This window comes from Thunnus maccoyii, chromosome 19 (genome assembly GCF_910596095.1).
Source record: "Thunnus maccoyii chromosome 19, fThuMac1.1, whole genome shotgun sequence".
In the NCBI taxonomy this organism is placed as follows: Eukaryota; Metazoa; Chordata; class Actinopteri; order Scombriformes; family Scombridae; genus Thunnus; species Thunnus maccoyii.
The window spans coordinates 13,570,417-13,594,962 of NC_056551.1; the positions used below are offsets into that span (position 1 = coordinate 13,570,417).

At 37.0% G+C, this 24,546-nt stretch overlaps 3 protein-coding genes across 6 annotated transcripts in view; 2 read left to right on the forward strand and 1 right to left on the reverse strand.

Annotated features, from left to right (window-relative positions):
* The window catches only part of rai14 (retinoic acid induced 14), a 59,705-nt gene extending 42,429 nt beyond the window's left edge, over positions 1–17,276 (reverse strand). The window contains exon 1 of one of the 3 annotated variants that reach the window (XM_042394971.1): positions 17,210–17,276. The gene's annotated coding sequence lies outside the window, so the exon portion shown is untranslated. Of the gene's footprint in view, positions 1–333; positions 713–17,209 lie in introns of those variants that run through there. The other 2 variants (XM_042394972.1, XM_042394970.1) reach the window with 2 other exon arrangements.
* On the forward strand, positions 5,426–20,405 carry scarb2c (scavenger receptor class B, member 2c). Its single transcript, XM_042394973.1, has 12 exons — positions 5,426–5,678; positions 6,391–6,548; positions 8,275–8,419; positions 9,196–9,384; positions 9,604–9,695; positions 11,335–11,454; positions 12,314–12,492; positions 12,610–12,728; positions 14,528–14,601; positions 15,139–15,190; positions 17,240–17,392; positions 17,893–20,405. Exons 1-12 carry the CDS (start codon positions 5,556–5,558, stop codon positions 17,929–17,931), a joined length of 1,443 nt encoding a protein of 480 aa, XP_042250907.1. The 5' UTR covers positions 5,426–5,555; the 3' UTR covers positions 17,932–20,405.
* Positions 20,406–21,902: 1,497 nt separating this feature from the next.
* Positions 21,903–24,124, forward strand: LOC121885948 (liver-expressed antimicrobial peptide 2). 2 transcript variants are annotated; one of them, XM_042395793.1, is made up of 4 exons: positions 21,903–22,445; positions 22,986–23,052; positions 23,230–23,369; positions 23,732–24,124. In XM_042395793.1, exons 2-4 carry the CDS (start codon positions 22,987–22,989, stop codon positions 23,763–23,765), a joined length of 240 nt encoding a protein of 79 aa, XP_042251727.1. In that variant the 5' UTR covers positions 21,903–22,445; position 22,986; the 3' UTR covers positions 23,766–24,124. The 2 variants fall into 2 exon arrangements, with proteins under 2 accessions (XP_042251727.1, XP_042251726.1); XM_042395792.1 differs by having other exon boundaries at positions 21,903–23,052.
* The last annotated feature ends 422 nt before the right edge of the window (positions 24,125–24,546 follow it).

The window sequence follows — 24,546 nt, forward strand, 5'->3', positions numbered from 1 at the left end:
GCAAACATTTCAGTACACTGTTTATCAAGTGTGCATGTTCGCATACTGCTCAAAAAACCAGTGAAAGTTATGGGCGATTTTCATGAACAAACCTTCGTGAAGCTGCACGTCGTTTAGCACAAAAAGTATCAAATGCGCGCGACGTGCATCATTGTACACAAAACACTTGAATATGAGATTGAAGGCTTTGTGACTGCGCCGTGAGACTACACCGAAACTGTACTTGTTTCATTTAACAGTTGTGAGGCTTTTGTAGGGGAAAAAAACAACATTAACCATCATTTCGACCCACAACAACAACTTACATGATATGAAATGACTGGATAAACTTACCTTTTAATGTGTTGGAGGAGTCGTAGCAGGGCTGGACACATAAAAGAAACTGACACACAACCGCTTTTTGTGCCAAAAACAGATTAGCTAACGAGCCGGTGTGAAAACAGCGAGCCGTTCTTCAGCTAAGTCGATGCATAAAGGAGAAGAAAACAGTGTGTTTGTGTGTGTGTATGTGTGTGTGTGTGTGTGTGTGTGTAACCCTACACACTGGCCCGACTTGGCCCGCATACATTAAAAGTTGAGCTGTGTTCATGGACTGTCTCTCTCTCTCTCTCTTTCGCTCGGGACTCAACTCAACGGCTGTTGCCCGGTTTAGGAAAGTGACGTCACTCTCCCAGTGCTCCCGTGACCGCGAGCGAGCGAGCGAGCGAGCCCTCTTCTCCTCTTTTCTATTGTGCCCCATTCATGCTCTGCGGGTAAAGGGATATTTCCCACAAAACCACACTCAAACAGATAGAGTAAGTGCATTTACTCAAGTACTCTACTTAAGCACAATTTTGAGGTACTTGTACTTTACTTGAGAATATACTTCCACTCTACTACATTTCAGAGGGAAATATTGTGCTTTCTACTCCACCACATTTATTTGACAGTTTTAGTTACTTTTCAGATGAAGATTTGAAACAATGGAATATAACAAGCTTTTAAAATACAAAACAGTGTTAAAGATTAAACCAGTGGTTTCCAATCTTTTTGGCTTTTGATGTCTTACATAAAGCAGTGTGTAGTTGGGGTCACATTTCAGATGTTTAGAGAGTTAACAGCTCCACCAAATAGTTATTTTTCCCTCTAAACTTTTCACATGGTTTCATTTCAATAAACGTCCAAATGATCCAATATTTCACCAAAAATTAAAGATGAGACAAAAATTCCAAACTTTGTTTTTTTCTTCTTTCCTCTCCCATTAATCATCTCACGACCCCTCAGATTTATCTGGTGACCCTTTGGAGGGGCCCAATCCCTAGGTTGGCAGCCACTGGGCTAAACTAGCTAACTGTATCTAAAGTAGCTCAAACTAGCTCCACCTCCAGCAGCTACAACAGTAACATGCTGCTTACACACTGATGCCTCAGTAATTAATAATCTAATGATGTCATATATAATGATATATCAGTCAGAGGGACCAAATGAGTACTTTTATTTTAATATTTTTACTTATTTAGGATTTTTCATGCAGGATTTTTACTTGTAATGGAGTATTTTTACATCACTGTACTTTCACTTGAGTAAAGGATCTGGGGAAAAAAAAGGCTATCTTCTGGCTTTTTTTTTTTTTTTTTTACAGACATTATATTACATAATTCATCAAAGTGTATAATGTTTCTCAGCATTCTTGACTAGACCCCTGAACTCCCATGACCCTAAGAAGTAGCTTCCTATCACAGTTTCATGTGACATACCTTTCCTTAATGTAGATTAATATTTAACACTATTTCATGTATTTTTTAATTAAAGCTAATAAATCAGTCAATGCCCTAGGCTATATATATTTGCTAGGCTATATGTCAAGACACAGACTTTAGAGAGTGGGTAAAATTGGTGTAGCAGGAGGCAAAATATCTTTTACTTCAAAGTATGGGTCAAGCTCCGAAAAGCTGGATCTTACATTTCCCATAATACATCCCAGACTTGACAGAGCTCCCCCAGATCCACACATGTCATTATTCAACTGTTTTCACACAGGCTGTGCAGTACTCTCAATAACGTGTTAACTGGCCATGTGAAAAATCAGTGTGTAAATGCGTCAGTCAGACAACTCATGTTGATGCTATAGGTCTGTGTCGCAACAGCACTGCAATGAAACTTATTAATGCAGGTAAGAACATGTCTGAGCCCTAAGGTTGTAATGTTGATGCAATTTGTTAAGATGAGATAATTATAACGTAGACTCTCTCACTGTCTGTCATAAACCGAAACCAGTCATTCAAAGCAAATATTTCCATATGGATTTATAGCCTTTCTTGGATTTATTCAGCCTGTCTGAATAAATATAGCACTTTTTACTCAATTCAGTGTCTTTTTTATACACTATATGGTGCTCTATTCAGAATATTGTCCTGGCAGGTATAAAAAGATTTTTAAAATCAGTTTGATCAGTGTCTTTAGAATGAAATGTTTCTTGAATATCTCTGTCAACTATTATGGACAGAAAAATGAGAGACAGAAATATAGAGACACACAGATGCCTGCTCATCCGCTTTGTCAAGGTGTGGCCCTTTTAACACGACGGTTTGACTCAACAAAAACTATGACTTCAGTTTATGGGGCAGCAAAGAATGTAGGCAGTGGTGTGAAGTCTCAGTAACTATCACAACAGTGATATCTAGTGGAAAAGATATTTACTACAGCTGGGGTTTTTTTGTGTGTTATAATTAAGGAGCCTCTCCAGACATGATGTCAGATACACTGTATAAAAAACTGCTTGGAATAATAATATGTGTCTGATATGTTTTTTCTCTCCTCCTCCTTCTCCCTCATTGAAAAAATCAGAATCAATAAATATGCAAATACAGTAAATTTGAAAAATGTAACTGCTGGACACAAAATGTCTCCTACTTACTCCTCCTACTGAGTCCCTTCTCAGTGTCTGTACACTGGGGGCTTCAACTTTCCAGATCACTCTTGTATAAGTTACATACTGGACCATGTTATCTTTCAAACTAGTTGTGATATCACAAATCATGCTCATAGGTACACGCCATAAACTCTGATTTTCTATGGGCACAGAGATTTTTTCCACTTTCAGCTGGTGAATGTGAAAAAAGCCTTCTAGTCTCAAATGCTGCACTTATATCATTCTGCACAGTGAAACTTAAACATCCATGTGAAGCAAAAATAAGCAAAACACACTTTCGATTGGAGAGGTACTTTAGTAATAAATAGTAGGGTTTTTTTAAAATCTAAAAGTAGCTAAAAGGCATCTTTGCACAAAGAGCAATTGAAGGTGACCTAGACAATAAAAAATACAAACCATTAAAACATGTAAGCTATCTAAATATATGAGACTATGTCATATTTTTGCAGGGTTTCTGTGTAAGTGAGAACCATTAGCAAACTGGTGGTTCTGTTTTTTCTTCTAGCTCCTGCATCTTACACTGAATTGACCTGAATCATAGGTAACAGGAAATTGTTATTTAACCAAGAAATTGTTCAAGGCCGTTAAGTGCTTTCCATAAGGGTACTTCAGCACTTAACATTTACAGATTTAGTGTCAGTGTGGAGAGGATGAAAAATATGGGGAGAGGAAATTAAAGGTGCATTTGTATTAAAAATAAAACACAACTCTTATTTATTTGGGAATATGCACCCTTTCAGTTTTGAGCGCTGTGGACACCTATACAAGAAATATAGAAAATACAGGTAATAATGCAGGACTTTCAGTTGATATACTGCTGTAGAGGTGCATATTCACAAGCAGTTAATAAAATTACCACAAACAAACTGAAACAAAATGAATAAGGGGCCTTTGGGGGATCCGGTTGGTGATCCAACCTCGGACCTACTGCAACATCAGAATCAGTGGCAGAATGGTGCATGGTGACAGGTTTACACTTACAAAGTGTAACCTGAGTTTTGACATAATTATACTACTACATAATTATTATATTCAAACTGCTGGCTTGTATCAAATTATCACATATAACAGCTCAAAGTTGCTGCAATTTTATTGAAATCTTTCCCCCAAGTCTTATGTCTGTTTTCTGTCTTACATTAAGCAACACCACAACAAGTCCTGATAACAGTGAAACATCGTCCTTAATAGAAAAACCTGGATATATTTTACATGTTTTGCCACATTTTTGCTCTATTTTTGCTTGTCTTTAGTGTATCAAGAAATAAGCCCATGCAGTTAAAATTTTTATCTCATAGAAATAAACAACACAATATTATATCCAGTTGTGGAGGAAGTATTCAAATCCTTTACTTAACTAAAAGTACCAATACATCAATGTAAAAATACTCCATTACATGTAAAAGTCCTGCATGAAAAATCCTAAAAGTACATAACTATTAGCAGCAAAATGTACTTGGTGGTGGTGGTTTGGTCCCTCTGACTGATATATTATTATATATAACATCATGACATCATCAGTGTGTAAGCAGCATGTTACTGTTGTAGCTGCCGGAGGTGGAGCTAGTTTGAACTACTATATATACAGTTACCTAGTTTAATCCAGTGGTTCCCAACTTAGGGATCAGGCCCTCCAAGGGGTCACCAGATAAATCTGAGGGGTTGTGAGATGATTAATGAGGGAGAAAAGAAGAAAAAAAAAGTTCTGATACACAAATCTGCTTTCAGTTTTTGGGCTTTTTCTCTAACCTTTGATTTTTGGTGAAATATTGGATCATTTGAACATTTATTGAAATGAAACCGTGTGAGAAGTTTAGAGGGAAAAATCTCTATTTGGTGGAGCTGTTAACAACTCATAGACATCTGAAATATGACTACACATTACTTTTTGTAAGATGTCAAAAGCCAAAAAGGTTGGAAACCGCTGGTTTCATCTTTAACAATGTGTTGTATTTTAAAAGCTTGTTATATTATCCATTGTGTCAAATCTTCATCTGAAAAGTAACTAAAGCTGTCAAATAAATGTAGTGGAGTAGAAAGTACAATATTTCTGAAATGTAGTAGAGTGGAAGTATTAAGTAGCATAAAATGAAAATACTCGAGTACAGTACAAGTACCTCAAAATTGTACTTAAATAGAGTACTTGTGTAAATATACTTAGTTACTTTCCACCACTGATTATATTATGTTTTGGCCTTTGTTTGACACTAACAGGTAGTGAAAAGGTTCTGACAATAGACTGAAAGATGGGGTGTTACTGTCATGTGATTAAAAACAAAGAGTGTTCATCTGCAAGATAGATACTCTCCTTACAGTTGGGCTTTCACAACTAGCTAATGTCTTAAAAAACGTTATTTTATCAGCCACTAAATGAATGTTTGAGGCCGATATATCCCAGAATTATAAATTATACCTTGCATTACGTCAGCTATTTTAAATACATTACTGTAATGTGTGTACGTCACGGCTGCGTGCTTCAGGAAGCCGTCGACTGTCGAAGGAAAGCGGAAGTGGTAACAGGGAATTGTTTTGTTCTGTTCGTTGGAGTCTTTGCTCCATCGAGCAAGTTCTCACAACAAACACAACACACACTGTAGCTAATGTCAGTTGAGGCTGTCGCTGCGAGATATCAACCTGTCCGCCCATCATGCTACTGAAACTATGTTGCATTTACAGCACTGGAGTGTTTTCTATGTTACTTCTGATTGCGGGCATTTCTATGGTCTTGTCTAACGTGTTTCCACATTTTCTACAGTCGGTGGTTGAAAAGGTAAGCAAGCTGTTTATTCAGGCTAACGTCGTTTTTAAAATCAACCGTTAACGTTAGACAATCGCTTAGTAAGCTAACATTTTGGTGACGACTAATGTTATACATTACAGCTTGAACTGACCAAACAACAAAGACAGTCTGTCGTGTTTCCATTTCGCCACTAAGTTTCAATATGTAAATGTTAGCTGGATAGCTTTGTTGCTCTTCAGCTGACTAATTGAGCTGAATGTTTTACAAATGACTCACATTTAGGAACGCTATTTTCAGACGACTAGCAAAATTAGACATGTTGTTGTTCTAGTTACTGCTAATACTGTCACAGACAACTTGTATTTAGTCATTTTTATGAACTATTTTAATAACTGTTATGTTATTTATCTTAAAAATGTCCATTCCTATCATAAAAAGTAATATTAAAATTTTGTTATACATAATTGAAATGAGTACCACTTGAGTGACATAGTTGCTTTCAATGTTATTTTGCTTCAAATATACCAGCTCTGTGATATCCTCCCCTCATTGGCCTACTTTAATGTGAAATAAGTAACACAACATAAACTCATAAATCACATGGTGATTTCACCACTTTCAGACAGAAAGGTTATTTGTCATATGATGACAAGCTTAGTCAGCAGGAAATGATCCGTCTGAAGTCACACATTTTTCTCAGCTGTGCAGGACTTGTAACCCACTGCCCTCTGTCCCCCCATAGGAAATCGTTTTGAAGAATGGCACATTGGCGTTTGATGCCTGGGAGAATCCACCAGCACCTATCTACATGCAGTTTTACTTCTTCAATCTGACCAATCCCCTGGAAGTGCTGGATGGGGACAAGCCCGCTGTGGTGGAAATTGGGCCGTATACATATAGGTGAGAGAGGAAATGGAAAAAGGCTTAACTTTTGTTTCTCCATTCGTCTGGTTAAACAAAACAATGCAGATGTCACAGTCAGAAGACAAGCCATGTAGATTTAAAGGGGGGTGGGGTAAAACTAGTACTCTTGGAGTGAGTTTAAAGCATTTGGCTGTCTTAAAGACAATGGAAATCTCATCATTCCTCAAAGTGGAAAGGCGCCAAGATGATGATTAGATTAACCGAAACACAAAGGAAAAAAAAAAGAAGATACTTACTACTTACTACTTACTTTAGGGCAGAGGTGCACATGAAAGCAGAACATCCACTACTATAAAAGTATTTTGATTGACAAAGAAAATAAGTCCACAGAGCAATCATTTGTCTGTCAAGAATTCTCAGCATTTAAGTAGGTTAGATTTACATAAAAAATGTGACCACAGGGCATCTACGGTGCACAATAAAATCAAAAAAAGCTACCAGACACAAAATGGAGAGCTGTCCAAAATATGTTTGGTTGTGTATTTATTTAGAAAATATTTATGCTCATGTGGTCACTCAGATGTTTCAAGCATGTTGTATTTGCATCAGTTAAAAAATACAGTGGAAAAAAAAACAATAGCTCTTCAATTCATTTTAAAAACCACATGTTCTGCTTTTCTGGAATTATTATCCTTACATAAATGACAGTGACATTCAGCAGGGTTAGACGCAGAGAAAAATTAGTTTCATTCTGCCTCTGGCTGGCTTGATAAATAAGCAGCTTATTTGACTCTCCACCGTCAACACTGACACAGTAGCTTTGTACAGCTGCCAGTTTGTCTCACTTTGATATTAGGACTGCACCTCTGAATTAATTTTGTTTTCCCTTCCTTCTTTTCCACTGCCAAAAACATTTCATTGTGCCAAATAGCAGCTCTTTAACAGCATGACAGGTTTAACTGCCAACCCAGTGATGAGTAGGGTTAATACTTGAGGTGACAAGGATTATGAAAGCTTTCACTATCTGTATAAATGGGGTGTTACTTGAAATAACCCTTTGACCCATAACTCACCCAGTCCATACTTTAAGTTCATATTATCCTGTAAACCCCTATTTTTTTTACACCATACACATCTTTTTTGGCACTACAAAATCTTTATAGTTGTACATGAAGTTGAGCCAAATAGTCACAAATGTTCCTCTCTGAAGTTGTTGAGAAAAAGTGATTCTAATTCAATCTCCTGACCTGCACTTTCACAATTACAAGTTTCAAGTTACAAGAAGATAATCAGTGTAGTGTAGAACAGCTGAGATTCACCTTTGTGAACAGAGAAGTTGGAGAGGAATTTCAGTCGTCAATAATTGCATCACAACAGCTGTTTGTGTTGCCCAACAACCGCAAGGATGTGTTTTGTTTGACGGTGGCATGAAATTGAGCCAGGAAGGGAAAAAAAACCACAGAGGAAACCTCTACTTCTGTGTGCCATGCTGTATTTGAGCCAAATATGACTTTCGTTACAGAAGTACCATTTATTTCTGCAGTTTGAGGTGCCAAATTCTTGGCCATCCTTGTGTATGGTGTTAATGTTAATGTTGTGTTTAATACTCAACATGGGCCTTAGGGATTTAAGACTGAATGTAGGAAGATAGAGCCATATCGTCATCCTGAACAAACTTATTTAAAGTTTGTTTCTCTCTCTACATGTTTGGCTGCCGCTCTGTAACAATTAACCCAGTTGTGTTTTGTTTTTTTTTATACAGGGAGTACCGGCCTATGGAGGAAGTGAGCTTCCATGAAAATGGCACCAAAGTAACAGCTGTCAACACTAAAACCTACATATTCCAGCCCAACATGTCCCGAGGTCCAGAGAGTGACCTCATTAGGACAGTCAACATCCCCGCCGTGGTGAGCTGAAGAAATCCATCAAATCACTAGATCCCCAGTGTGGTTTGATAATACATTATTGAGTCACAGTAGTATTATTTTCTTTTGACAGTGAAAGCATTGGATTTCAATACTAGCTTTCACATTTATACCTGTGGAATAAATAGCACAAAATATGGTTTTCCTCAGTTACAAAAATGATCCCCAGTTTTATTTATTTAATTTATTTATTTTAAATATTAAGTGCTTCACTCTTTGGAACAAAAAGGTTACAGCTATGAAATAATGCAGAGTAAATCAGGTGTTATGCCTTCCTAAAAGGTTATGGGATGATTTTCAGCAGCCACAAAAAAAGAAAAGGATTTCTAAAGAAATTCATAATTTTTTATACTTTTATAATGTTTATCATTTAGCGTTGATATGATGCAGATTTAATTTTTTACAGCTACTATTGATAATTATTAAACTAACTTGACAGAGAAATGCAATAGTTTACTCTTGCAGGTTACAGTTTGGTACATGCTGTCTAGTTTTTATCTAATAATCTTGTTCTGGTCTCTCAAGTGTTTTATTTTTCTTTATTGGAAGTGATTTCCTTTCACTGTTAAAAAATATAGCAGTGAATCAGTGATTATATGTTCTGTAGGAATGTGCTACTGTAATGTGAACATCCCTATATATTTTTTAAAAATGTTACACAAGTAAATGATTAATTTTGTCATAGAACTTATTAAATTTAGCTCCTTACATAAGAGGTTGTCTTTAACTTGACCCCTTTCCTTCCTCCCTCCTTGTAGACGGTGATGGAGAAATTCAAGAACTCTTGGGTGGCCAGCTTTATCTCATCCTACATGAAGTCCACAGGGGAGGGCCTATTCACCACCCGTACAGTGGGAGAGCTGCTGTGGGGATATGAAGATGAACTGCTCAAAGCCCTCAAAGTGATCAGACCCGAGCTGGATGACGTTTTCGGACTCTTCTACAAGGTCTCATTTCAGCATATTAATACATTATTGTATACATTCTACAGACTGAAGTGATTATATTCATGTAATGGTACAAAATCATCAAGATAATTGCACAGAAACCCTATAGAAATCACAAAAAAGTTTTAGATTAATTCTACTCTATAGACACACTTCTTTTGTTTTTTGTTTTTGGCTTTGTTGTGTGAGAGCTGTTTGTTTGTTTTTTTTTGCTTACAGTCCAATGCTTCCAATGATGGAGAATACATGTTCTTCACTGGCCAGCAAGACTACAGGGACTTTGCTCGAGTGGATACATGGAATGGTGAAAGGTAATTGTCTCTGCTGACCTGCAGCATAAAGTCACTCTGTAAATCCAATCAGTGAGAATCATTGATCACATGCAAATTCATTGGATGAGGTTGGGACAACAAGTAATATAATTATATATAAAATAATTGTCATATCACAGTTGATATAACACTATTTCTGGGGCTATCCATGTAATGATTAATGAGATAATTATTTAGGTTAATTGGTTAGTTTTTATGCTTTCTTTCATCTCTTTTTCTCTTTTAAAACCTAATTTCTGACTCTTCTGTCGAGTCTGCCAGTAAGATATAACGATGATCTTCCATACTTGACTTGTTAGCCAGGTAACACTGCACTTAGATGAGAAGATCAATACAACTCTTAAATCTGTAAGTTAAATATGAAGCTGCAGCCAGCAGGCAGGCCGCAGACTAAAGGCCCTTTTTTTGTGGAGGCGCAACAACCAGCACTCCGACTATTTGGTATTTTCCTGACCTTGAAACTTGCTTTGCCTGTCTGTGTGGTATTTTGGTGACCCTTGCAGAGCAAAAGGTGGGAGGAGAGGCACAAAGAGGTGGGAGGATCATTCAAATGAAGCAGCACAAAGCGAGTTGTTGTATTTTGGTTGAAATTTGGTCCTAGACATTGTGCTGAAAAGAGACGTCTCACAACCACGTCTGTTTATGGCGCAGCGTCAATCTGCTGCTGCTTTGGTGATTTTATCAACAAGAGCAAACTATATACTTACTGCAAACGTAATAACTGCAATAATGGATTAATTCTTGAAATATGAATAAGTTATTTAAATTAAACACTCTACAACCAAAATTGGCACAGAAAATAACCTTCAATGTGGTTAAAGTAGGAATGTCAGTAAATTAGTCTGCATTGAACTATGAATGAATGTGGATGATTCTTAGAGTATCTTTTGCCCACAGCTGTTTTATACTGTATGAAAAGATTCTCCTTCAGTTCATTAAATCCCTGCAGCGTCTGAAGGCAGCAGGACAGTTAAATCTGCTCCATCTGTGTCCATCTGTCTTTGGCTGCACATTTGTGGTGATGTGTGTTCATGTTGTGGCGCTCTGAACCATCCAGACATTTGTTTGTTGAGCTGTCATTACGCTTAACTGTGATTGGCACAGCCGTTTCAGAGCTATGAGACCTGTGATGTGACTGGCTGAGAGAGTGTTCAATAATCATCACACCCACTGATCCCTTTTGCACTTTGGGCTGCTGCACGTACATGAAACAAACTAGTAGGTGCGCATGGAGATGCCCACGCTGTCCATGCACAAGACCTACAACCTTGTGCTTGTTGTTGCACTTGCATGGTTAAAATAGGGCCTTAAAGCATTGGATTTTTCCTTTATCACACAAAGGATTTGTATTCGGTTTGAGCAGCAGCAGCTTTAGCCTTATTCTGACCTACATATGTTTTGCAATCTTGATCTACTGCAAGCTCACACCCTTTAAAACATTAAAAAAATATATTTTTTAGCTAACAAATTGTTTAGATGTCAATCAGCTGACAAAGGAGAGGTGTTGTTAGATGCTGGGTATTCTAAATGCATGAAAGTGCTTGATTTTGAAATGCATAAATGACAAACTGACGCAAACAAACACATTAATACTACACTTTTTTGTGTATGCGTGCAGCTCACTGAATTGGTGGACCTCTGATGAGTGCAATATGATAAATGGAACCAACGGAGCGTCTTTCCATCCAGTCATCACCAAGAATGAGACGCTCTACATGTTCTCCTCTGACCTGTGCAGGTGAGTTCCAAGTTTTCCAAGGACCATACTGCAAGACTAAGTGTATCCACAAATGTTTCTGAGCAAATACCAAATCATCATATTTATGTATTTTATGTGTATGTTCAGATGAAGCTCCTGGCATCTCTTGGGCTGATAGAATAAAAAGTGGAGTCAGAGCCTTTACATTTGACCACTAAACTCATTTGGGTTTTGTGTACAATTATTTTTTCATTGAGAATCTGTAGTGAATAGATGTTGAAAACACACTAGGTAGGTATTCCACTCAGTGGAAAATTTGCTTAACAGTTCTGAACACACCAACAGCTTTAGGTACTATAAAAGCAATCTCAATTAGCTATGGCTCTCTGTTGCTTTTTTTGTTGGACATTCTTTGTCTGGTCTTATCTGCCTGGCTTGAGTCAGTTAGGGAAACAGCTCTCCCCTCAATCATGCTAAGAATGTCTTCCTAAGCCTTTCCCTCAGCATTATTCAGGTCTGGATTATGGATGCCTATTTAACCTGGTTGCTTGCATAGCTGGTCAGTGTTAGCCTCTTGAATGAGGTCACTGCTAGCTTACTACTGATTTAGTGCTGCTTAAAAACAACTAATATTAATTATTTGTGATTGCTCATACATCAGAACAGAGAGTACAACGTATACAGGTCAACTAACTGCTGGCTGAGATTGTGAAGAGACTCAACAGTCAAGGTTTATGAGGCAGTGGCATACCAAAACATTGTGCTGAGTAGGTTTACTGTAAACCAGCTTACCATAGAGCAAAATCTGCGCAAACCTTTCCTCTTTTGTTGCTCTTTCAGCTTTACAGAATTTATTCGAGCCTGCAAAGATTAACCAGCATCTGACTCTATTTCAAAGGTCTCTGTATGCTTTATATGAGGAGGATGTGATAGTGAAGGGGATCCCTGGGTACCGCTTCAGTCCCCCCAGTGAGGTGTTCGCCAATCTGACTGTGAACCCAGCCAATGCAGGCTTCTGTGTCCCTGCTGGAAACTGCCTGGGCTCTGGTGTGCTTAATGTCAGTGCATGTAAACAAGGTGGGAAGTGCATTAAGCAGCTGGTGTATTATCATCACCTGAAATGTTGTTTTTCTGTATCTGCTCTGCTCAACATCTTCCATAATGTTGTTGTAACTGATTATTTTGTGTGTTTAGGAGCTCCCATCATAATGTCTTCACCACACTTCTACCAGGCAGATGAGAAATTTGTTCAGGATGTATTTGGCATGAAGCCTAAGAAGGAGCATCACGAGACTACCATCGATATCAATCCGGTAGGAATTCTAACTTTAATACTCGAAGATGTCATTTGTCTGCAAATTGTTAGTTCATGTTGAAAATGTAATAAACTGATTTGAAAACTGGCATAAAACTTGGCACTAAGACATTTTGCTTACCACTAGATGGTGAACTATCTCAGCTTCTTAACTTCTGTACCTTGGGGGAGGTGTATTCATTAGGTTGCAATCTGCAACTTCACCACTAGATGCCACTAAATCCTACACACTGGTCCTTTAAGGCAGAGTTTCTTTTTTTTAAACAGTGGTTAAAAATTAAAGCAGAGGTACTTGGTACAGAGCTGTCACCAGAGATAAGCTCTAACAGCTCTTATCATATGTAGTGATAACTGAGCCTGTGGCAAATCAGTGATTATATGAAGCAGACCAGAAAAAGTACTATGTCTTCAGATGCACATTGTGTGGCTAAATGTGTGTTTATCAGAAAGAATTTAAAAAAGATAAAAATATAAATATAAAATAAAAAGATAGTTACTAAGAGTAGTTTCATGTAATCCTGTATGTACTTGGGTTTGGGGTTACTATTTGCCGCCCCCTCAGATAATTCCTGACTCAGAGATACAGTCATTTTCTTCAGTGCATCGTCCACTTTAAAGCAAAATTTATATGAAGTTTTGTTTTGTCTTCGTGGTGCCATTTTGTATTGCCTGCTGGCAAAAGTATACATGATTTAAATATTTAAAACATTGCAATCCATTAGAGGAGTCCAAGATATTGTTAACAAAGTTATTTGGCTGATACACCTCAAGATCAAAGCAAGGAAAGATAAGTAAGGCATAAAATATTTGTGCAATAATTAATCAGTTTTAAGACAGAGTGTAGTTTGAGTCTCTCTGCAGATTGGAGGACATGTAGTACTTGCTTTGCATTTGAAGTTCAGTAATATATATCTGAAAACATGCTTTAACCATCCCCATTTAAAAAGAAAAAGTTGAATTTAGACATTATTTAACTTCTTTTTTCTTTTTGCAGTACATTTTAGAAGACTGCATTGATATAATTTTAAATGTTATCTATTAAATTAAAGCCTAGTCTTAAACAAGGAAGTAAAATGTGGAAAAAAAAGTTGCCCAAATAATTGTGACACGTACAGAACACTTCATTTTATACTAATTCACTTACACTTTATGAAGATCAACGTGTAAGGTGGTGACATCATAAAGTTACACGTCTTTGAACCCAGTAAACAAGCTACTGTCTCGTCTATTTACTCTCCCTAATATACTATAATCTTCACTGTGTCACCATATGACATCATTGAGACTGAATCCTGTCATAAATACTATGGGTGGCAGCGCCCTGTGCAACTCAAGAGGAAGACCAAACCATGTACATTTCCAGCTTCAGAGCTGTGAATTTCACTTTGATCACCTACGATAAAGATGTATGCAGATAATCTGTTTACAGCATTCATTAGTGTGTACATGGGATGGTTGGTTTGTTAGCTCTCAGATCAATTCTGCCGAACCAGATTTACATTTATTCATTTGGCAGATTCTTTTGTCCAAAGCGAAATACAAAAAGCATTGACTGAAAAATATTTTCAGCATAAAGATCTTGAACATAATACGTGGTGGCTTGATAACATGTGGTATTGCTGCTGAATATGCTAAATAATTATTAGAGGCTGTAATAGGACATAAATATTCTTACATTAGCTCTGACAGATGTGTGTATAGCTCTGCATACACATCAGCACTGTTAAATGTCGTTATTCACCTTTAATTTACAAATTAAAACTATGTGTTCCTAACAAAGTTTATTCTGTTTTGCAGCTGACAGGATTCGTCCTGCAAGCAGCCAAGCGTATCCAGATCAACGTCTATGTAGAGAAAATTCCCACCTTCAGGTAATCAACTCATTGACCTCATCGGTGTCTAGTTACTGCCTAGCTGTGGTGACACTGCCTCTTGTTTTATTAACCATACTGGCTTCATATTAAGCTGTAATAGCCGCATGACTACCATAGTCTAGGAAGGGTTGCTAGTAAGATAACTATAAAGCAGTTATGCCACCATCATCATGATGAATGGACTTTTGGACAGTCCTGCCTCACTTGTTACGCATCCACTTCACGGTCTGAAGAAACAAAACAGCACGATAATGTTGAGTCTAGACCTATCAGATAAACATGTTGTCAAACGATGTCTAGACAGACAAACTAACCTTGTAACAGAAACAGTTTTAACACTGCAACTATGTATTTACACACTGAATAGCATGTTCATAAAGATTTAGTTGTAAGACAACATCAAATGAAGTTTTCTGAATGTATCTTTGCCACTTATGTATTCATTTATGAGTGAATGTTCGGAATACTAATAAGAACCACAAAATAATACTGATGGTGGGAAAAACATTGTAAATAATTTCATTTTTCTTTCAGTCAAACGGGAAACGTGAGGACAGTGGTCTTACCTGTGGTTTACCTAAATGAGGTACAAACACACACAAACCTTTTTTGTCATAGTTGTCTCAGTCATACTAAAACACTGATTTGCAGGCAGATCATCAACAATCCAAATCCAAATTAAATGTATGCCATACTCAGAGACACAAAGAGTTTATTGTTCTTACCCATTACGTCCATCTGTCAGTCACAGAATCTCAGTGATGCATCTCATTGCTGGACTCTAGCATTCAAACTACACATTAAAATGTTTGCATTTATGTTATCAACAAGGTAATATTCAGTATTTGTTGCTGATTGGCTCAGACAGTGGTTTGTTTGTAAAGTGGATTCCTCTTTTTAAGATGGGATACCAGTGTCATTTAGCCTATGTACCCACAGTTAAGATTAATAGGCTGAGATCAATATGTGTCTTCCCTGTTTTTGTCTTTTTAAAATTAAAACCTTTGTTTAATCTTGCCTGGAACTAAGTCTATAAGACTTAGTTAGAGATAAAATTAATGATGGCTGAATTTAATTTAGCTGCTTCAGTTTTACAGTCGTGTTTTACTGGGACTGTAGTTACTTGAGTAGAGCAGAGCCATCGTCTAAGTCTATAAGACTTAGTTCCAAGTTTTTAAGAGACTTTAAGTCTCTATGAGTTGAGTCTTATAATGAGAGCACAAACAAGAAGACACAGATGTGGCAATAAAACTTTTAAGGTGACAGGTTTTGGCAGGGACCTTACTAGGCCTTTTCCATGGAAGGTATTCTGACATGTGGGAGTGGGAAAAGCACAGATGTAAATAATGAAATTAATGATGGCTGAATTTAATTTAGCTGCTTCAGTTTTACAGTCGTGATTTACTGGGACTGTAGTTACTTGAGTAGAGCAGAGCCATCGTTAATGTTATTAGTAACACCTGTGATTTTCTGCTGTGAAAAAGGCCTGTTTGTTCTAAATTTAGATGATTGACATTTTGAAAAGCACCTACTTTTATGAAAGCACTCAACTTGGGTGCAATAAATAACAGACACGAAATGACAGAATAATGAAGTTAAATGTTTACTGTAATAGATAATTGACCTCAGGTAGTGTTTTCTTTGTTCACTGTTGCCTCACTAGCAGTGTGACTCTTGGGATGACAATGTCAGCTGATCAGTCTATATCTCATCAAATATTAGATGGAATGCCATAATATTTTGTACAAATATCCATGGTGCACAGAGGATGAATCCTAATGACTTTGGTGATCACCTGACTTCTTCTTTACTTTTCATCCAGCACCATAATCAGGTCTAAATTAGACTTTTCCCATACTTTGGTTTATGACCAAATACTTGCAAAACTGATGACGTTCCCATCAGCCTCAGCTGTACTTTTGTTTAGTGCTAATTAGCAAATTTCAGCATGCTACCATGCTAAACTAAGATGATGAACACGCACTGTACTTAGGCACCACTGTACTTAGGCACCACTGTGCCTAAGTACAGCCACACAGTAGTGCTAGCATGGCTGTAGACTCTTGTGTCTGAAATCACTCCTTGTTTACTAGATAGTGCACTATATTTGCCCTCTGTCATTTTATTGTTGAAGAATTTAGAGTGTGCAAATTTTGCTTGCTCATTGGGGAATGTTGGGTCTCTGTAAATTAAAGAGTATGGTCTAGGCCTGCTCTATGTGAAAAGTGCCCTGAGATAACTTCTGTTTTGATTTGGCGCTATATAAATAAAATTGAATTGAAATTGAATTGGAATTGATCTCTATATAGAGCTCTCAAAAATTCCACACTGACATGAAAAAAAGTTGTATTCTGGCATGTACACTCCTTCTGTTGACAATCCCAAAATGCAATGCAGTGCATTTTATAGATAAAAATTACTGTTGTGCAACTCTACAGCTGACGGTGATGACACAAACTGATAAAGATTAGTAAATGTCCGAAATCTCACTTTACTCCTCACTATTGAGTAAACTATTGAGTGTCTATTATATAGGGAGTAGTGAATGAGTGAACGAGGGAGTGATTTCAGACAGTTTTATGTGTTGAGTTGAACTGTAACTCACCCCCAGTCTTTTCTCCCACCATCTTCGTAGAGCGTCATCATCGACGACGCCTCAGTCACAAAGCTGAAGGTGATTGTTCTCGAGGAGAATGTGGTGGTGAACATTCCTTTCATGCTGATAGGTCTAGGCATCCTCCTGGGAGGAATCTTCATGTTCCTGATGTGTCGACAAAAGATCCCCGAGGTGAGTGTTTGAGATAAACACTGATGAGTTTGTGTGGTCATGTAGAAAAGTCACTTTCATTTGAGTTTGTTCTGAGTTAGTTTAATAACCTTGTTAAACATTCTTAAAATTACGTCTATTCCTTTTCCCTCATTGAAAAACCCTAAATCAATAAATATGAAAATGTTTATCTTTGCAAAAGTTTAACTGCTAGACAAAAGATGTCTGGAGGCTTCAAGTTTCCACATCACATTTCTATAAGTTGCAGATTGGACCATGATTGGCCTCCCAATTTTTATTTTTTTTTTGTGATGTCACAAAATCCTGCTCGTAGATATACGTCTTAAGGCAAGAAACTTTCCCCCTTCAGCAGATGAATGTGAAAACTCTGCACATACATCATTCTGTACATTGAAGCTCAAACATTCATGTGAATAGATATGACTAATGTCTATTATGTACTATTAATAGACATAATATTTTATGGTAATATTTGTTTTGTGTGTGATTTCATTTTTCAGAGCACTGCTGCTGAACGACAGCCCCTGCTCTCATCATAGCACCAAAAAAGGATGTGAAAGAAGGAGGATTGCCATATTTGCTTTAGTATAAACCAACATTTCACAAGTTCAATGGATCTGCAGTTTTAAGCTACTCAAGTACAAGTTTCCTTTCGTAACCACATTTCCATCTTTTAAACAGTTTTTAATCTAATGCTTTTAGGATACAAAGTCAAGAGGACTGTGTTTGTTATAGGTTTGGGTTTAATGTTTTCCTTTCAAGTGAGTTGTAATGATTTTGAAATCCCTATTTCTCAATTTGAGTGTATTCGTTTTTACTTCTAAATATGGGATTTTAGATTGAAATAACTTGAAATGAATCATGTAAATCTCCTACCAAATCTAATTTTGATTGTTGAATTTTCTGGGGAGTCAAACCCCAGGAATTTAAGAGAATAATTCGACCAATATTTTTTCTTGAAATCGCTGCTTTTCTGAGTATGTGTGTGAGACTAAGTGTATGTGTGTGTCCATAAGACAAATGGCTACAGAACTGAAAATAGTGATGAAGGAATGTGTGTTTTTAAAAGTGAGCTGTAATAAGTTTTTAATGTGGTTTGGTGAGATTGTTGAGGCATTAATAATAAGAAAGTTTGTGAAGCTGCATTAGTGCAAGAGAAATGTTTTTCTTCTTTAATAATTTTATAAGATCAACATTTTTGTGTTTTTATATTGTCTATGCATAAGCAAAGTAAACAACAAAGTCCCTCTATGCAAAAAGACTGCAGCCAAAATATTTTACTCTTAAAGGTATAATATGTAGGATTTTCCTAAAAAAAAAAAAAACAATGTATAGACTCATACAAAAATAATCCCTCTCAATTATGAATCACTAGAAGTGAGTAGTGGTATATGTATCTACAGAGACCCTGCCCTCTGCCTGTATTTTATGATTTTCTTATTATTTTGCTGTGTTCAGGACGCTTCTGGGTGTCAACCTTTGGTCAGTGGGTGTGTAGCTCCTAGCCAATAACAGCACATGGGGTGTGGGGTCTACAAAATACAAGATCTGGCAATGCTGCACCTTCCTGCAGGGTTGTGCGGAGGTATGCAGGGGTGTGGGTGTGTTTATTTGTGCTTTAGAACGCAACCACCGTAAAACAATCAGAAAATCCTATTTTACGGCTTTGTTCTTGTTATCGCCACTCGCTCTCTTCATTTACTCTCTAGCTCGCTCAACCACCGCTGCCGCTCAGCTCGCTTTGGTGTCGTTGAGCCGGGGAGGAGGGGCCAACTTTGAATGCTGTGTTTACAAACACCAGCCAACAAATCCTGCATAGTATACCTTTAATGTGGTGAATATTTTTTCTGTACCCTAATATTATGGAATATTATACCATTCAAAAAGTGTATTTGAAAACAAGGTTTTATATCTGTAACAATAGTTTTGTAAACTTTTACATTTATTTTACATGACCTGTGAGGCAAAAACACTTGCATGTGAGTGTGTGTACATGCATACAGACTTTTGACATGTTTACTGCATGTTGCATGTGTTGCAGTTCTGTACATTGAGCTTTGTAAGATCAGCTTAATCAGCAGCAAACATAAATGTACAATTTTACAAAACTACGGTTACAGATACAAAACCCTGTTTTCAAGTACACCTTTTTGAATGATATAATATTCCATATGAAATTTGTTGTTCTCAGAAAACGTTGGATGTTTTTTGAATATGACCTTTGATAGTTTTTGTTCAGATGTATCTCTTCAGTGTCTTGGGTTGACTGGAGCTTTGAATCTGCAGTGAAATGGATCAGCTTCCTTTTGAAACCATATACTCTGTTGTAGTCTTTAGTGTAAACACAGTAATCTACAGTACGTGTGAATCATATCATGTGGAATAACAGCCAAATAGTATTACATCAACAGTAGCAGAATAAAGGGAAAGGTTTTGCATGGTGTGAAGTACCAAGTCTTGTCTCCTGATGGTGTGAAACACGCAATATTTTCTATCTCCTATTTCCAATACTTTACCAACTGTGTGATTTAATTTTTAAAAAATTTTAACTGAAGTCAAGTCATACTCTCACTGGTGTACAAACAGCTGAATGCTAGTGACACTACTGATAAATATTTTGCCAAATAGAAAACAGTGTTTTTCCTTTTAACCACTAGCAACGGTCCATAATTTTTATGGCTAAAGTCTGTACTACTAAACAGATTTGCTACTGCTAAATTAAATATAATGGAGTTTCTGTCCGGCACTACACAGAATATGTCACTAGAACATGTCATTTTTGTAATTTGACGACTGTTTTACACACATCACTGACAAGCTGTCTTGTGTTCATTTTGTTGTAATGTTTGTTTTATATGTAACAGAGAAATTTTTTTTAAACAGTAAAATCAATACTAAAAGTAAAAATCAATGTTTACACCCTCTCAGTAGGTCACATATGTAACAGTTTGCACATTGTCTTGTCATTTGCGCCAACATATCAATAAACTTTGTGTGCTTCATATTCTCTGAAGGCTTGTCCGTGTTCCCTCCATCACACATTGCAAAATTATTGGCTAACTTTTTCCTTTTTGTATAGAGGTCACCAGTCTAGCATGAATCACCTTATGACGAACTTGAGGGGTTGATCTGACTAATTTATTTTTTGCAGAAGTTGGAAATTTGTGTTGAAATGTTCCTAATTACAGTATAGCTGCACACACACACATACAAGTTTACTTAGGTCAGTTTGGGAACATTACATAGACTTACATTCATTTCCTGAAGACTTACCGTAATCTTAACCACTGACCCAAAAATCAGCCTTTACACAGCTTTTGTCCCCATGTGGACTATCCCCAATTAACTGGTCTTTAATCTGAAATGTGTCCCTGAAAGTATGTTAAGTCAGACATACACACATCACTCTTGATTTCAACAGATGAATCATTATCTAGTAAAACAAATATTTGCACACTACTTAAGGCAATTTTGAAAGAAACTATTGACAAATTACCTACAAACCTGCTATATAAATAATGAAGTTTTGTAAACATTTTTAAGAGGTTACACTTGAGACTTAACTACCTTCTACTAAAGTCTCTTCATCAAGTAATGAGAAAGAAAGAAGGGAAAATGACTCAACTTCAAATGACTTGATATTGGAAATGTTTCTCTTTCCATTTCTTTAACTACATGATCATTATAATGAATGTTCACTGTTTTGATCAGTCATACTTACATTATAGAGTATTTTCAGCTGGATAATTCCCATTTCCATTGCTGGTTGGAACAAACTTTGGGGTTGAAATGTAACTTAAAAGAAATTGGTGCAGATTATGATCACCAGCTGCTCCGTGTTTACAAAGGCTCAAAATTGTCTTAGTTTGTTTAGCAGTCTGTAGGGAAAAGTTTTGATAAACAGTGGAATTGTTCCGCATTTTGGGAAATTCCTGTATTTGGTTTTGAGTTAGATGAAAAGATCTATACTACTCGTTTGTAAATTACACTAAATATGAAGCTAAAGCTACCAGCTTAGTTTAGCATAAAGCCTGGAAGCAGGAGGAAACAGCTAGCCTGGCTACCAGCCCCATTAAAGACCCCTAATCAACATATTTGTAAAAGTGACAAGTTTTATGTTGATTATGAGCTGGAACTATCATGGTGGGTGCGTGTGCTTGCTAGGCAGTGGTCTCTTGTGAGATTTGTACACATTGTTTCTTCATTGTGTGCGTTGTACAAAATAATTATGTTTTACAATGTGACAACGCTGTGGTTAAGGTCTGATTAGGTTTAGGCACAAAACCTCTTGGTTAAAATCATGGTTTGGGTTAAAATGATCATTCTCATGAGATCTTACGCGGGTCTGGGGTCACCATCTAGACATGACCCTAGGCAACCCCCTGAAACTCCAGGAACCAATTTGCCTGACTGAGAAATAGCTCATAACTTCTCCTGAAACTACAACATCAGACACATTGTCCCTCTACATTTTCAATTAGCTTGCTAACGTCAATGCTAGCAAGTTCACAGTTAACATAATGGGCAAGAGAGGAGGCTAACTTTTCAGCTAAACTAGTACCAGACAATTGAATGCATCTTGGTTTGATGTAAATTTGTTTAGAAGTGCAAGTTGGAGGATTTTTTTCAGTTGGGCCTTTGGACAGAGCTAAGCTAGCTATTTCCCTCAGTGCTAAGCTAGGCTGACCGTCTGCTCTATAAGTTAGCTTCATATTTAACTGACAGATATGAAAGTGGTATTGATCTATTCATCTAACTCTCAGAAAGACAGTAAATAAGTGTATTTTTCAAAATGTCAAACTATCACCCCTAAACAGCCTCACATTCACAGCAGTATAACCACAGCTTTGCATTGTTGGCCAGTGAAACTTATTGGAACAAAATGGATGGAAGTTCCTGTCTGGCAAAACTGTAAATCAGTAGTCATTCTGGCACCTCTAATTTTACTGTAATTTTGGAAAATTAATTCTCTTTTTTTTCTCAGCCATACAAATCCAAACTAGCTTCAGGTTTCAAGAAGACCATTCATGTATCTACAGCATGTGGTTTAGTGGTAAGCATGGTCACATCTCAGCATGAAGGGGTCGGATCTTGGACCTGGTTCTTTCTATATGGAGTTTGCATGTTTTCCCTGTATTCAGACGGTTTCTTCTTGTAGTCCAAAGCCTGGCAGCTCTGGTGAATTATAGATTTCAAGGGTAAAATAAATGGTGGATGGGCACTTGTCGACAGTTTGTGTCTGGTCACACATGTACGGTTTCACTTGGATACCTCCGACGTGGAATTGTCCTCAATTACCGGGTTAAAGTGTACTTTGGTTTCCTGCAGATAACCTTTGACCTTGCTTTGTCATGATAAAACTGATAAGCACCACTGTGCAAAGAGGTTTACATCGTTGGCTTTGAGACCAGCTTCTCTGCCAAACCTTAGAGTCACTTATTAAAGCAGCTACTGTAATTGGAGAATTAATCTTTGACATCTGTCAGAGAGTAACTCCTCCCAACCTAATTAAAGCCTTTAATATAAGTGACATGGGACAGCACACCAGTACAACCACAGAACAGCTTATCTCTTGAACTTCATCTGTAAACAGCATGGGGACTCTTCAGCAGAGAATCATCGTTCTTACAGTTTTTCTGTGTCTGATCTGTGCCATTCAGGTAAACTAATAACCTTTATGTTGTTTATGTCCTGCATGGGAGAGTTGGCTTTATCTCTTTTGTTCTGCTAGACAACACTTAGCCTTTGATTTTGATGGAGTTACTGTATTTGATTTTATCACCATACATCATGAGGGTTATCACAGCTCTAAAAAGGTCTTATATTTACCTTTATAGGTCAATTCAATGCCCGCCCCTGAAGACTGGAATGGGTTGATCCAGCGGACCAAACGATCACTGCTGTGGCGCTGGAACAGCATGAAGCCAGTGGGTGCCAGCTGCAGAGATCACTTAGAGTGCGGCACAAAATACTGCAGGTACAGCAGAACCCCTCAGAGGTGTTAAAGCCTAAACAAAAACATGTTTGACGCATTTGGGAAACTAGAAGAAGTTTACTTGATCACCTAATTAGAAGAAGAGTTTTTGTCACATTTCATTTACTGCTTTAAGGGCTTTTAACATGAATAAATCTGCATCTCTTAAATGTTTTGTCATCAATGTAAAACCAGGTATTTTCCTCTGAGTGACATTACACAATATAAAATACAATATAAGACAGTGCGTCAGTTTTTACTGGCACACTAACAGCTCTGTTAATCATGTCCACGTGCATTTTGCATTGCAAGGACAAAGTCAGAAATTGATGACACTGCAATAAAATTCCTCCTTATCTTTACAGGAAAAATACCTGTTCCTTCTGGAAATCTCCCTGAAGAAGATATGCACAAACACAACTCCATCAGGGTGGCTGTATAGAAAGCAAACATCTGCTTTATGGACCAAAGATACCAAATTAACCGTCTGCAAAATTACTGCTATGATACTCCAGCTTGAACTGAAGACGTGCTGGCAGTTTATGACTCTGTATGTTCAGTCAAAGTAATCTGATCTGGCACTGCACTGCAGCAAAACAAAGCTGTAAACCCCACATGAACAATCAAATGGCTCCACCTAGACTGATATGGATTTCTAGCAATTAATTTCTTTATAAAATTTACAGGACATCAGACAGGCTGTATGAATATGAAATGGTTTAATAAGAAAATATAAATATTAATTCAACGTTATTTGTGAGGTGCTCTGAGTTTATTGTTTCATGTTATTATTATATATTTATTTGTACATATTGTAAACAATGTAAATACTCAAATATACTTTACATTTTTTCAAGAGGTTGTGCTGCCCAAATTTTGTTTGTCTTTAACTGTAAAACGAGTTTATAAGAAATTAAAATATTCCTCACAGTTCCTGCTACTCTTTCATTGCGATCGAATAATATGAAACAACCTTTGATTTTGGTTGGCAAATCATTTATCAGGTAAAATTTGATGATTCAGTATTTATTTATCCAAATCCATAAAGTGGTGATGCTCTTCTCATAAGTCTTCACTTAAAGGGAGAAGCTTAGCCCGACCGCTTTTACATGTTTTGAATTATTATACTTTTTTTTTTTTTTTTTTACTGTTTTTCATAAAAAGCTCTTGTTATACATAA

Excerpts from the sequence above, each read along its gene's own strand:
- scarb2c (XM_042394973.1), top strand. The coding sequence starts at position 5,556 with ATGCTACTGAAACTATGTTGCATTTACAGCACTGGAGTGTTTTCTATG. Across the intron at positions 5,679-6,390 it reads TACAGTCGGTGGTTGAAAAG|GAAATCGTTTTGAAGAATGG; the intron begins GTAAGCAAGCTG and ends GTCCCCCCATAG. Across the intron at positions 9,696-11,334 it reads GATACATGGAATGGTGAAAG|CTCACTGAATTGGTGGACCT; the intron begins GTAATTGTCTCT and ends GTATGCGTGCAG.
- LOC121885948 (XM_042395792.1), top strand. The coding sequence starts at position 22,987 with ATGGGGACTCTTCAGCAGAGAATCATCGTTCTTACAGTTTTTCTGTGT. Across the intron at positions 23,053-23,229 it reads GTCTGATCTGTGCCATTCAG|GTCAATTCAATGCCCGCCCC; the intron begins GTAAACTAATAA and ends TTACCTTTATAG. Across the intron at positions 23,370-23,731 it reads TGCGGCACAAAATACTGCAG|GAAAAATACCTGTTCCTTCT; the intron begins GTACAGCAGAAC and ends TTATCTTTACAG.